Source organism: Anabrus simplex, chromosome 1 (genome assembly GCF_040414725.1).
Source record: "Anabrus simplex isolate iqAnaSimp1 chromosome 1, ASM4041472v1, whole genome shotgun sequence".
Lineage (NCBI taxonomy): Eukaryota > Metazoa > Arthropoda > Insecta > Orthoptera > Tettigoniidae > Anabrus > Anabrus simplex.
In genome coordinates, this window is record NC_090265.1 from 1,190,856,616 (window position 1) to 1,190,871,202 (window position 14,587).

The window sequence follows — 14,587 nt, forward strand, 5'->3', positions numbered from 1 at the left end:
AATTAAATTTTATGCCTTCCTCTAGACTACCATTTCACCCAGTGTGACTAAAATTATTTATAGCCTAGATTTTAGTGCCTTATTCTTCGACTTTACATACCAATTTTCATTAAATTCCGTTCAGCCATTTTCTTGTGATGTGTGTACAGACAGACAGACAGACAGACAGACAGACAGACAGACAGACAGACAGACAGACAGACAGACAGACAGACAGACAGACAGACAGACATGACGGAAAATTAAAAATCACATTTCCTTCTTGCTGTGGGCACAACCAACACAGAAATACCATTCTTTTTAAATTCTGATTAATGTACAGGCAAAACTCTTATTTTATATACTGTATATAGATTTGTAAAAAAATAGTACAAAACACCTAATTTTAACAATAGTGCTACACAAAACATTTAAATTATGAATGATTCCCAAACAAATCTGAGTTTCATGAGTTCCAAGTGGTAAAGAAGTGCACTGTCAACATTAAGGATGATTTACTCACTAATTTACTTAATAATTTGACATAAAATTTACCACACCTTCTACCTCCACATTACCTAACTGTGATGTACAGGAGCATGAGGCAAATTAAAATGATGGAGCAGACAAGGAGGAGGAAAAAGAGCGTGCAGAGTTAAAAAGTAAAAAATTTCATCATCATAAAATTTCCAACAAGAAAGAGGGTTAGATATTTTATTGGCAGTGTTGAAGATGATACATATGAAATGGCATTTGTGAGCAAGGAAGTTGTTGACAGTAATGTTTACCTTGTCTTTCTTGAAAAAGAACGTGCACCTGAGGGAGAAAATGCACAAATTGCTTGAAGGTTTCGTGCTGTCACAGAACTTTCTTACAAACTTCCAGGTGATTATTCTAGCACTGGATCTTTGGACTGTTAGATCGGCACTGTAGTATTGTGATACAAATTCTTACAATTTTATTAAAAACCACCTTATCAATACATAATAAGCTAATGAGGAATTACATCTTTATTAAATGGTTAATATGGTACATGTTTTGCTCCTTTTTGTGAGCATCATCAGCCAATTATCATTTACCCAAAGTTTGATAAGACAGTGAACATATTCTATTGAATTAAAATATGCTTTGTAAGCATGAGCAACAAATCTTATAATATTTTACAAATCTTATACAGTAAAAAATTATATCTTGAAGTTAAAACACATCTGTCTAAAATCTTAGTGTTAACATTGTCTTTTAAATTTATTGATAAAACTCATCTGTTGAACATCCTATTTAAAATCATTTTTAAAAACCTTTTGAGATCTGGCTAATTGTATTGATTCAGTATTACTTGACTTGTGTTACTGTTATTGAACCTTCGTTAACTATACTAACAATTTTATGCAGTTTTTAATTGCCTATATTATGAACACTCATCTTGTCCACTCCTCTGCCACTATTCCGTTAAATATGCACACTGCTCATTCTAATCAGTGCTTCAGATTAGGGATTGAAAAGCTTGAATGCTATAATGAACCAGTGTGTTACGTACCAGTAGTATCAAAAAATTTATGAACCAGAGGAATGGCATGCTCAAGAAGAAAGGTATCTAACTCCCCAGCTACTTCTCGCCAGTATTTAGGCAGGCTGTTATACTCGGTACAACCAGTGAGTTCGCCGTGCGGTTAGGGGCGCACAGCTGTGAGCTTGATCCAGGAGGTAGTGGATTCACACCAGGCAAATGCTGGGGCTGTACCTTAAGTAAGGCCACAGCCACTTCCTTCCCACTCCTAGCCCTCTCTTATACTATCGTCACCATAAGACCTATCTGTGTTGGTGCGACGTAAAGCAAATTTAAAAAACTCAGTACGCAGCAGTAATCCCATCTGTTGGAGATGAGTAACAACAGAAGGCACAAAGCACATCACAACAAACAATGGTCAATGTAATGTTATTGTTGATCAATTTTATGAACTTTCTATTTTGTAGGCCTACATATTTCATTTTCTTTCAAATCTGTGATATTAGGGCATCTTATAAAATTATTTACAGCATAGACTGTAGTTCCTTATTCCCCGACTTTACATACCGATTACCATTAAAATCTGTTCACCCATTTTCTCGTGACTCGGTGCTGATATGGACTTAAGCAACAAAAATCCAAATTCATTCATATCCCTGTTATCATAGCCGGTATGATAAAAATGTAAAAGACATAAATGATTTGAAATTTAATACTATATAACTTATGTAGTATTTATAAATAGGACCACTAATAACATAAATATTTAAGAATGAAATTTTAGGACTTCCCTAAACTACCATTTCACTCGGCATGAATAAAATTATTTATAGCTTAGATTGTAGCGACTTATTACCCGACTTTGCATACCGATTTTCATTAAGATAGGACCACTAATAACATAAATATTTAAGAATTAAATTTTAGGCCTTCCCTAAACTACCATTTCATTCAGCGTGAATAAAATTATTTATAGCTTAGATTGTAGCTACTTATTCCCCGACTTTGCATACCAGTTTTCATTAAGATAGGACAACTAATAACATAAAATATTTGAAAATTAAATTTTAGGCTTTCCCCTAAACTACCATTTTTCTCAACATGAATAAAATTATCTTTGACCTAGATTATAGCGACTTATTCCCCGACTTTGCATAACTTACAGATTTTCATTAAATTCTCTTCAGCCGTTTTCTAGGGATGCGTGTACATACGTACATGCATACCGATAGAAATCACGGAAAGTAAAGAAGTGCATTTCCTTGTTACTGTGGACATGACTGATACAGAAAAACCATTCTTTTTAAATTCTGAACAATGTACAGACAAAACTCTTATTTTATATATATAGGTAATACAGTTGGTACTCATCTCACAACAAAGCAAGTACCTGCTTCAAAGAGGCCATGAAGGGCTTGGAAGAGTGAAAGATAAAGGCTTCCACTTTCCATGGGATCAAGTAGTTATCTCTATGCCCCTAGGAATTAACCTGGTAATGTAAAAATGTAAATTTATGCCTTCATCCCAGGTGGGGCAGCTCTTCTCAGGCATACTCCTCCTAACGGAGGTGAGCTGCATGTACCGTTTTAATTACGTACCAACCCTCCTGCCAATCTTAAATTTCTGGCAATGCTAGGAATCAAATCTGAGCCCCCGTGGGTGGTAGCTAATAGCACTAACCATTCCATGATGGAAGTGGACACCTGGTATTCACTTTTTTTTGCTTCAGCAAGGAAAAGCAGCAGGAAGTGATCAAATTACTGGGGAGGTATTAAAGACAATGGGGTGGTATATAGTGCCTTATTTAAAATTTCTCTTTGACTATGTCATAAATAATAGTGTGATACCAAAGGAATGGAAGGAATCTATAATAATACCAATTTATAAAGGAAAGGGTGATAAAAGGAAACCAGAGAACTACAGACCAATCAGCCTGACCAGTATAGTTTGTAAAATACTGGAGAGTTTAATAGCAAAGTACATCAGAGGGATATGTGATGATAAAAATTGGTTCATGAGGAGCCAGTACGGATTTAGAAAGAAATTTTCTTGCGAGGCACAACTGGTGGGATTTCAGCAGGACATATCAGATCAGTTAGATTCAGGAGGCCAGTTAGATTGCATAGCCATAGATCTTTCCAAAGCCTTTGATAGAGTGGAACATGGAATATTATTAAAGAAATTGGAGGGAATAGGATTGGACGTAAGGGTTATACGTTGGATAAGAACATTTCTAAATTCAAGGGTTCAGAAAGTCAAAGTAGGAAATAATATATCACAGGAAGAGAAAGTCTGGAAGGGAATTGCACAGGGTAGTATAATCGGTCCGTTACTTTTCTTAATATACGCAAATGACTTAGGGAACAATATAATATCGAAAATAAGATTGTATGCAGATGACATAATTGTTTATAGGGAAATAAATAACATTGAGGATTGTTCAGAATTACAAAGGGACCTTGACAGTATCCAGGAATGGGTTGAAGAAAATAATATGAAGATTAATGGAGGCAAATCAACTGTTACAACATTTACAAACAGGAGCTTTAAAACTGAATTTGAATATACTTTGGATGAGGTAGTTATCCCAAAAGATGGCAAGTGCAAATACTTAGGTGTGAGATTTGAAAGTAATTTGCACTGGAAGGGTCATGTTGATGACGTTGTTGGGAAAGCATACAGATCGTTACATGTCATAATGAGGCTACTTAAAGGATGCAACAAAGAATTAAAAGAAAAAAGTTACTTAAGTATGGTTCGTCCATTATTGGAATATGCAAACAGTGTTTGGGATCCTCACCAAGAATACCTAATAAAAGAACTAGATGGTGTGCAGAGGAAAGCAGCAAGGTTTGTAACAGGGGATTTCAGGAGAAAGAGTAGTGTATCAGAAATGTTAAAGGAACTTGGGTGGGAAACTTTAAGTAAGAGAAGGGAGAAAACTAGACTTATAGGATTATATAGAGCCTATACAGGAGAAGAAGCATGGGGAGATATCCGTGAGAGGCTTCGGTTGGAAAATAATTATATTGGTAGAACTGACCACAAGTACAAAATTAGAAGGAATTTTAGCAGAAGCGATTGGGGTAAATTTTCTTTCATTGGGAAGGGCGTGAAGGAGTGGAACAGTTTACCAGGGGTAGTGTTTGATCCTTTTCCAAAATCTGTACAGATATTCAAGAAGAGAATAAACAACAACAGAGATAATAAATTAAATGTTAGAGGGCATTCGACCAGTGCAGGATATTGTAAATAATAAATGTGTGTGATTAAATTAATTCCATCCCCTGGTCTAAGGTGTTTGGACAGCCCAAGTAGGGGACTGCCTGTAGGGGTGAAGTACAGTGGGGACTTCGAGGGCCCTGGGACCGCTACGGTAGCTGTGAAGGCCCTTCAGGAACTCTGAAAAGTGGTGGCAAAAGGGGCTCTGGTTAAGACGCAGGAGGTCGTTATGCTACTTAGGTTCCAAAATGGGTAAAATATAAATATGTAAATAAATTCAATGTTAATTTTAATCTTATACCAGTTGTATAGTATTATTAGAAGTAGTTTCACATACCGTACTGTATATGAGTTGACTATGTTTGTAAGATATTATAAGTAGAATTTTGTAAACAATATAAATTTATTAAGGATGATGTGTGTGTTTAATAGAAAAAATTATTAGCGTAAATTGTATAATATTGTATTCTAGGAAAATTTTCTTCGTCTCCTGTTAATTTAAAATTTAGTGCTTGACAATAATGTATTTTAGTGTACCATTTGCCACCGAGGTAGACACCTCATTTGCAAATAAAGAGATTTTGATTTTTGATTTGATTTTGAAGCTCAGATCGATGTGTTCCTCCAGAAGTGGAAATCTTGTTTCTAATTTTTTCAACTTCCTGATGGGAAATCTAGCTTGTGTCTTTCCACAAAATATATTAAGGTGAATACAGATATCCCATTCCCAAGCTATAGCAACTAATCATATGAAGTTAAAATCCCTGACCCATCTAGGAATTGAACATAGAGCCCTCTGAACCAAAAGCCAGTATGCTGACCATTTAGTCAGGGAGCTGGACTTCAAGACATATGTTTTGCTAAGTATAAATCATGGCAATGTCATATTATTATCTGTTGTTTTACTTTACTGATATTGTTCATTAAGAGGCATAAGAATCCTGCCCTCATACCTTTCCTACAGAGTGACAGGTACTGTTAAGGAAAAAGTTTCCAACTGTTGCTATCATTTCTATTTTGCTCTCTCTCTCTCTCTCTCTCTCTCTCTCTCTCTCTCTCTTTCTCTCTCTCCAGTGGCTCCTTATGCACTTTTCTAATTGGTGTCATATACCCATCAGATTTATGGCTTCATGCCAGGTGATGTTCTGTGGCTGTGAAACGAAGAATAGTAAGGTTCTTTTGAATTTAAATAAGATATTAAAAATTCTCTCCTGCAGAAAGTGGTATCTGGAGGGGAAATCTATCAGGAAATTGGAACAGGAACTAGTTGTAAGTTCATGCGATTCACTAAGCTACACTAATGGAGGCCAGTTTTACTTCCCAGTTTTACTTCCCCTAGTTGAATTATTTTTGCTTCTGAAAGCTCAGTCCACTCAAAGATGGACCAGATGCAATTTCCGTCAATGTTTGGATAAAATTACCAAAAATATTATTGTAAAATTACATGTTGTTTTGGTTTTAGGTATCTCCTGTAGAACTGGAATCCATCCTGATATCACACCCTGATGTACTGGAAGCAGCAGTCATTGGCGTACCTCATCCAACTGATCAAGAGCACCCACGAGCATATGTGGTACGCAGGCCAGGAACCACTATCACTGCTGACCATCTAATACATCTTGTAGAAAGTCAGTACTTGTTTGTCTTGACCATATCAAATCTGTGAAACACACTTCCCCATATAAAGAATGCATAGTTTTAAGCATTTCAACAGCTGTACGCCTGAACATTCTGTATATAGTTGTATAATTTTGAAGCTACACTCATCATCGTCATCATCATTATCATCATCATCATCATCATCATCATCATCATCATCATCATCATCATCATCATCATCCTTTCCCAGTTCCAGATTCTTTTTGGGTAAGGTAGTGTACTAATATTTCTTTTATTTCTGAGCATGTGTGTGTGTGTGTGTGTACTATATCCACCATGTTCTTATCTTCTCGACTCAACTCATGGCGGAATGGTTTCGTTGGAGTACTCAATTAGACAAACAAAATCATGTCATTAGTGTAGAACCTTCAGTTAAATATATTAGGAAAATTAGAAAAGGTAATTGAGATAATTTCCTTTGTGGTTGTTCCTGCGTAAGTATTCTGGCTTAGAATCTGCCAAAATATGGTTCATGGCATTAGATTTTTATTTTTTCCTCCCTTGAGGAACATATAGGAACATAGGAATTTAGTGTCTGATGTAATAACTTCACTTTAGAATGATTCCTAAATTTTCTATAATTTGTAATGTAACTGAATGTCTGTGGCGACCTACCAAAAACACCTTGTAAGATGAAGGTGGGTTTTTTGCAAATTGCTTTACATCACACTGACACAGATAGCTCTTATAGCGACGATGGGACAGGGATGAACTAGGGAGTGGGAAGGAAGCAACCATGGTCTTAATTAAGGTACAGCTTCAGCATTTGCCTGGTGTGAAAATGGGAAACCATGGAAAATGATCTTCAGGATTGCCAACAGTGGGGTTTGAACCCACTATCTCCCTGAGATGAAGTGAGATGAGATGAGATGAAGCACAGTTCACTTGGAAATATCTCTAGTAATTATTGCATTCTACACGAATGTCTCAAGCGACTTGTGAATGTACTTATGACAATAAAATGTCTGTTTCCAAAGTACAATTCACTGCATTCTACATGAAGCATTTATTATTATTATTATTATTATTATTATTATTATTATTATTATTATTATTATTATTATTATTATTATTATTATTATTATTATTATTATTATTTGCTGATGATATTATTATTTCATGTGAGTCTATAGAATAATAATAATAATAATAATAATAATAATAATAATAATAATAATAATAATAATAATAATAATAATAATAATAATAATAATAATAATAATAATAATAATAATTGTTCCGAGGTATCTGTGGAACAGCAGAGGTGAAAGAAGGTGCGGGGGTGAACAGGTCTCGGGCTACGAAATTAAAGTTAATTTAAAATTTAACAAGGTTATATTTTCTTTTCAAAATCAAGAAATAACAAGCATGGCAGGTACAGAGTAGCAAAGCAACAAAGAACAATTACAGTATTAACAGGATTTGGGCTTCGAGCCCCGGACTCACAATTCTTGGGCAACTAGCCCAACTTTACCCCAAAACAAGATTTAACAGAGGGGCAGAAAACCCCATTCATGCCCAGGAGCACTTGTTCTAAATTAGACAGAAAAGCCTCATCGAGGCATACACACTCAATTTTCAAAAAAGAGCCACTCGCTCTCAACTTTAAGCCTATCAAAGGCCACACCAAACTCCACCTTCAAGTTGTCCTCTAAGGACATAGACACCGGGGTAAAATACCCAACCTACTGAGGTCTATCAAGTGAAAAAAAGGTTAATTACATGACCTCCAAAATAACAATTTGAGAGGAGGCGATCTGCACTCCTAATACCTTTTGTTTAAAACCTAATCTGGCTCTAGGCCGCTAATGCAAGGGCTAATCCCATACTAAAGAGGTGACTTTAGAAAGAAACGATTTACATTACGTTAAGGAAGAATTGGTTGTGAAAAATAAGTTCACCTCAAAACAATATGAGTGGGAGCTCGAGAGGGTTAAGCACTCTCTATCCCAATATGTAGCTTAAAAGAGAATAGATACAAAGAGTCTTTACACTTTAGGGAAAAGTTACATGGTGGAAAAACTTCGGACCCGCCCCGAGAGTTAAACTGCTGAGCTAGCAAGAAAAGAAGTTATTAAACGGCCATTACCTTGTTGTTGAACTGCTGCCCGAAGAAAGAGGCGCTTCCCGCCCCCTGCTATGTACTTTACACTTTGAAAACTGGTACAGAAGTGGCGCAGAGACCCGAAAATCAGCAGTTTATATACTCTCGCGGAAAGTTCGAGGCGTTTCAGGAATGAGAACACCCGCCCACAAAAACTTTATTGGCTAGGGTTAAGCAAGATATTCAAGTTGGAGAAGATACACCTGATTGGTTATAAATTAATTAAAGAAATTCGGGATTGGCTAAATTCAAAACAAGGGGAAAGAAAGGGTTATACAGCCAACTTAAACAATAACAGAAAGAAATTTAACAAGGAACAAACTTTTGAAATAAAAATTTCTCCAAAAAAAAACAGTTCTTTCACTTCGCACTAGGGTGCACCATTGTAGTTCTTCAGTAGTGTCCTCTAGAAGAGAATGTTCACACTTCTTACTACAGGTAAAACAAAAATACATCGAAAACGACCCAGTTCAGAAACTTCAAAATTTCCAAGTAGTGACATCTTCTGAGAAACTTGAAAATTAAAACATTAGATAAAGTTCAGACTTCCTCCAGTAGGGGAGTTTCAACTGGCGCAAAGTTCGAATTAGCGGCGTGGAGGTGTACCGCCCGGTACAATAATAATAATAATAATAAATGTCTGTTAGCAAGTTTAATTCACTTGAACATATCACTTGTAACTATTGCATTCTACACAATGTCTGAAGTGAACTACTAGAACACTTGTAATATGAAAAGTCCATTAACAAAATATCTGAATATTCTATCACTCAGGTCGTAATGTTAAAGTTTTCAATTAAGTTCACTTTGAAACTGTTCTGACATATGTCACACATGTAAGTATTGTTATACTGTGATTAACAAGTCCTGGAGATGAACTCTTTGATATTTACAAGTTCCTCAACGAGGTTCTACTCACTGAAAATTTACAAGTTCCGTGACACCGGGATTGTTCTATGTCCAAAAGTTTGTACTTCATTTGGACATAGTCTCATCTTGTAGGCATGACTTCATAGCACACGGCGAGCCAACATTGTTGAGTTGCTGGTATAGGCTGAAATACCTAGCTCTGGACTCATGGCCTTTTATAAAAATTTAGCTCTGACATAATGTTTTCAATTACACTGAATATATCTGTATTCCCTGGGCTGATTTCTATTAAATCAATATGAGGAGGCATTTAAAAAGTGCTCTACATAATGCCATTCTTTCCATGCCAGTATCTCAATTGGTTCAAAAGATAGAAAATATTCTTGTGTGGAAGGTTCCAGACTGCATGACGCAACTTGTTCTAGATCACACTCTTGCTTCGCAGCGAACATGCCAGTGCTGCGGCAGCTGCCCTACTCACTCCTGTGAGACTTAATCATTTTGAGTGCTGTTACAGTATTCACTCACTGACACTTAGAAATTATTCATTATGTATTTTACTTGAGAAATACTTTATGTCCAGTCAATTCCAGAACAATATAGAACAGGTGGTAAGGGAAATCAAAGAGGAATTTGGAAATGGAATCAATCCAAGGAAAGGAAATCAAAACCCACAAATTTGCTGATGATATTATTATTTTATGTGAGTCTATAGAATATCTGGAGAAACTGCTGAATGGTATGGACAGAGTCTTGGGGAATGAGTACACAATGAAAATAAGTAAGACCAAAACAAAAGTAATGAAGTGCAGTCGAACAAAGTCAGGTGATGCAGGAAATATTAGATTAGGAAATTAAGTTTTAAAGGAAGTAGACCCTAGATGAATATTGTTATTTAGGTAGTAAAATAACTAACAATGGCACAAATAAGGAAGATATAAAATGCAGACTACCACAGGCAAGGAAGGTCTTTCTTAAGGAAAGAAATTTGCTCACTTCAAACATAGATATAGGAATTAAGATGATACTTTTGAAGACTTTTGTCTGGAGCATGGCATTGTATGGAAGTGAAACATGAATGATAACTAGTTCAAAGAGAAAGATAATAAATAGAAGCTTTTGAAATGTTGTATTACAGAAGAATGCTGAAGGTGAGATGGATAGATTGAATTACAAATGAAGTGATACTGAATCAAATTGGTGAGAGGAGATAGATTTGGCAAAATTTGATGAGAAGAAGTGATAGAATGATAGGGCACATCTTAAGCCACCCAGGACTTGTTCAGTTGGAACTTGAGGGAAGTGTAGGTGGTGAGAATGGTAGGGTTGGACCAAGATATGAATATGATTGGCAGATTAGAGCAGATGTATGATGTAGTATTTAAGTAGAAATAAAAAGGTTAGCACAGGATAGGGTGGCATGGAAGCTGTATCAAACCAGCCTATGGACTGATAATTCAAACAAGAACATGACCTCGAACTGGATTAACACTCTTATAACATTACAGTTTGTTTTGTTTTGTTGTTGTTGTTAGTAATGCAGGCACAATCTAATGCTAAATCTTCAGTAGCCCTTTCAGACCTGGAAGAAAACTTGAAATGTGAATTTTTGTTTGTATGTCAAAAACTGACTAAAATGCTTCTAAATATATATATTGATAGTTTATTTTACAAAATAAAAACTAACATCCGAAAAAAAGGACCCACACAATTGTGCGTGTCAGGACTTAACAAAAAACTGTTCAGCTCAGTACATGATCAAATGTTCTATTTTATAGTGTGGAACCATTTAAAACACTTAAAATCCTTGTTTAAACTCAAGTACAGGATATATTACACTTCGTACATCATGTACAGGTTCAGCTCTTGCAGTACTTTTGGCGGCAGCACCTTGCCGAATTTAATTCATCAACTACAGGCCAGTGGTCATAGCCATCGAGTCTCTTTGTCCACAGCAGGGATTTTCGCTACTCTAGTTCTTGATGCGTCAGCGCTGGAGCAGTCATCTTCTGTTGAATGTCTATATTTTTTGGTTGGTGCAGCAATTAGGGCTTCTGAGACAGCTGTTCGAAATGAAAGCAAATCCAAATTATCCTCGGCAGGAATATGAGCCTTTCTGCAGTCCTCCCGATATTCCATCCATGCATTTACCAAGGGGGAGTCCAAAAAATGCAGGGATACCTTGAGGGTCCATTTCTTGGTTTTTATCCATGTGTGGTAGAACTCCACTTGCTGGTCACAAATATCAACACCACCCATATATGGATTGTAGCAGCATACAACAAAGGGACATCCCTCTTTCTTAGACCATCTTTTCACATTAGCCACTGGTTCTGCTCCACTACATCTTGATGAAAGGGTAACTGTACCCACCAGATTAAGTCCTATCATCTTATCGATCAGTCCCACAGTTGTGAAGTAGCGATCAAAATATACATAACTACCAGGTGGAAGAGTCTGTACTAGTCGCAGAACTACTGAAGGCCCTAGTCCCAATTGCCTCTCTAGTAATGGTGTGGTTGTGCCCTGGTAAATTTCAAAGTCTACTACTAACCCAAAAGAGGTAGTAATAACAAAATTATTTAGTCCTAATGGTCTTGGTTTATTCCTCACGTACTGCCTGAGCTTACACTGCCCAGTAAACGGGATCGTTTGTTCATCGACTGAGTAGGACTTGGATTCACATGGGATGGCAAGACATCTCTTACGAACAGTGCCAATAATTGATTGCACCTTCCACAGTCTGTTAGTTAAAACTTCTTCAGAATTCACTGTAATGGTTTCCACAAAATGTAAACACTGTCAAAGATCAAAAAACCTGTCTCTAGCTATTGCAGATGCCATCATCATGCCAATACATTCTCATTCACAGATATGGAATATTTCCCATAACTATATTTACTACAAAGAAGTTTTAAATTTCTGATGCATTAGTTTTCAGTTCTTAGACAATGAATAATTGTTGGTGTAGTAGGCAGTAGTTTCAAAAAAATCATCTAAGAAATATTCTGAGAAATATTCCAATGGCCTCTTGACTGTGTGGTCCTGAAAAAATGAAAAACCATCTGAGGCCATTGGATAATTACTCTTAATCTACAAAATACAATAAAAATATAAAACTAGTGCTTACCTCTGTTTCCACGTAATTAAGGGATGGTGGTAGAGGTTCCGATAAAAATGACTTCTGTCTCCAGAGGAAAGGTCTAGAATTTGGAGTAGGTGCTGGTAATTTTGTTGATGGTACTGCATCAAGTTCATCTCCTTCACTATCACTTTCAGAGTTGCACAAAACTTCTGATCTTTCAAAAAGGCCAGTAGAATCATCATCATCATCATCATCATCATCTGAAAGACCTTTGATTTCAGAGTCACTTCTTTCTAGCAATTCCAAAATTTTCCCTTCGTCGTTTTCCAGTGATTCCAACTCTGAAATATAAAATAAATGTGGCATGTAAATGATTACTTTTGGCCTTACTGCTACCTTGTTCTGTGTGCTTGTGTAAGCAATATCAGGACACACAGGATTTATTATAAACATTTCTTTAAAAGCAATATCGCAAGAACTCAAGTGTGACAACACAGTACTCCATTATGCATTATCTGTAGAGAAACCTATCCTGTACAATTGTGCATATCAACATTCAAAACCTCATGGTATTACATACAATGATGTATCTTCAGAATTTATGTTCGCTAACCAATTTTCACACTTCAGTGATTACATTCTGATACTCAGTTAAGCTTCTAGATTAATATGAACGCAATAAACAAATACTTACTTTTGGCACTACTGCTTTCCGCCATCTCACCGATCAACTGTGTTTTAAACTCTTCTTCCTACACCCTGGCGGTCAAGTGCTAACTAAAAACAACTGAAGTACACATTACATGTCCCGCACAATCATTGCAGTTCGGTCTAGTGCCAAGAAAATGTCAAATACACTCAGGCATAAATAAAATATGAACCCACACAATAGTGCATACACGGTCTGAAAGGGGTATACCACTTACCATGGGATGAAGCTTGAAGTTGAAGACCAGGGATTATAGTTGCATTGACAAGGTATTCATCTTCATTGGATTAGAACCACTCTAGCGTGCTGGGTAGGGTGGTGTTGAATGAGGCTTTGCCATTGTTCTTTGTCTATAAATGCCTTCCCTCTCACTACTGACTCCCAATTCCCTCCTCTTCTCTCCACATCCTTTCTCAGTTGGTGTAGCCATCTCTTCCTAGGTCTTCCCACTGGCTTTCTTCCTTCAACCGTTCTTTCTAGGCATGTATGTGGTGGTGTTCTTGTGCCAAGCATTTGCTTTACATGTCCATATCATGTTAGTCTCAAAGTCCTTAGCTTCTCTTCTACTGAGTCCACTTCCAGTTCCATTTTGATGCCATCGTTCTTTACATGGCCCTTGCATGTTTTTTTGGAGGGTAGTTCATAGAAACTTCATTTCACATGCTTGCCTTTAGAAGTTAATAATAGTAATGCAAGTTATTGTGAACATAGAGAATATTTTACTGATACTCAAGAGGTTACCCATTCTCAGTTATGCTGTATGTACAAATGTCTTGGAGATCCAACAATAGTGCAGAAAATGAGTGCTGAGTTGAAAAATAATATTTTGCAAGACTATAAGTTTAGCATTGTATAAACAATAGACTACTCTGTTACAGGTCGAGTGGCACAACACAAACACCTACGTGGAGGGGTACAGTTTCTTGATGCTCTACCCAAATCTGCAACGGGGAAGATCAGTCGTATTCAACTTCGACACCAGCTCATTACAGAAGCATGATCCTATTATATGGCTGATATTTCAAAGAACTATAATAAGACAGCCCAGCCCATAGTTTCCTATTTACGTGTCTAACAATTTAAATAGTTAACCTTTCCTTCCTTACACCAGAAAATTGATTTCTGTATGTTATATTATGAAATAAAAAACAGTAGCATTTTCAGATACTCTATTTACCCGCATATATCACACACCCTAATTTTTTTATGGAATTGAGGGAGAAAAATAATTTCCTGTTATATCTTGTATCAGTGTTTGTTAATATGTCAGTGTGCATACCTTAAATGTCACCCGTAATCCTTCCCTTACTTTCCTTATCTTAGTTACCGCAACTCTCTTCCCTTATTGGGTGAAAGACAGGTAGGTAATTCTGGATTCTAGGGAGATCCTTGGCCTAATGAGGTAGATGGAATATGACACTGTTGAACTGGCAGCAATTTCAGTATACAGTA

At 36.4% G+C, this 14,587-nt stretch overlaps 1 protein-coding gene across 3 annotated transcripts in view; it reads left to right on the forward strand.

The window, feature by feature from the left end:
- Positions 1–14,293, forward strand: part of LOC136877374 (luciferin 4-monooxygenase) — a 128,440-nt gene extending 114,147 nt beyond the window's left edge. For 2 of the 3 annotated variants that reach the window (XM_067151360.2, XM_067151388.2), the window contains 2 exons: positions 6,171–6,336; positions 14,014–14,270. In XM_067151360.2, coding sequence (XP_067007461.2) covers positions 6,171–6,336; positions 14,014–14,135 — 288 coding nt within the window. In that variant the 3' untranslated portion in view covers positions 14,136–14,270. Of the gene's footprint in view, positions 1–6,170; positions 6,337–14,013 lie in introns of all 3 variants that reach the window. The other variant, XM_067151369.2, reaches the window with a different exon arrangement.
- The last annotated feature ends 294 nt before the right edge of the window (positions 14,294–14,587 follow it).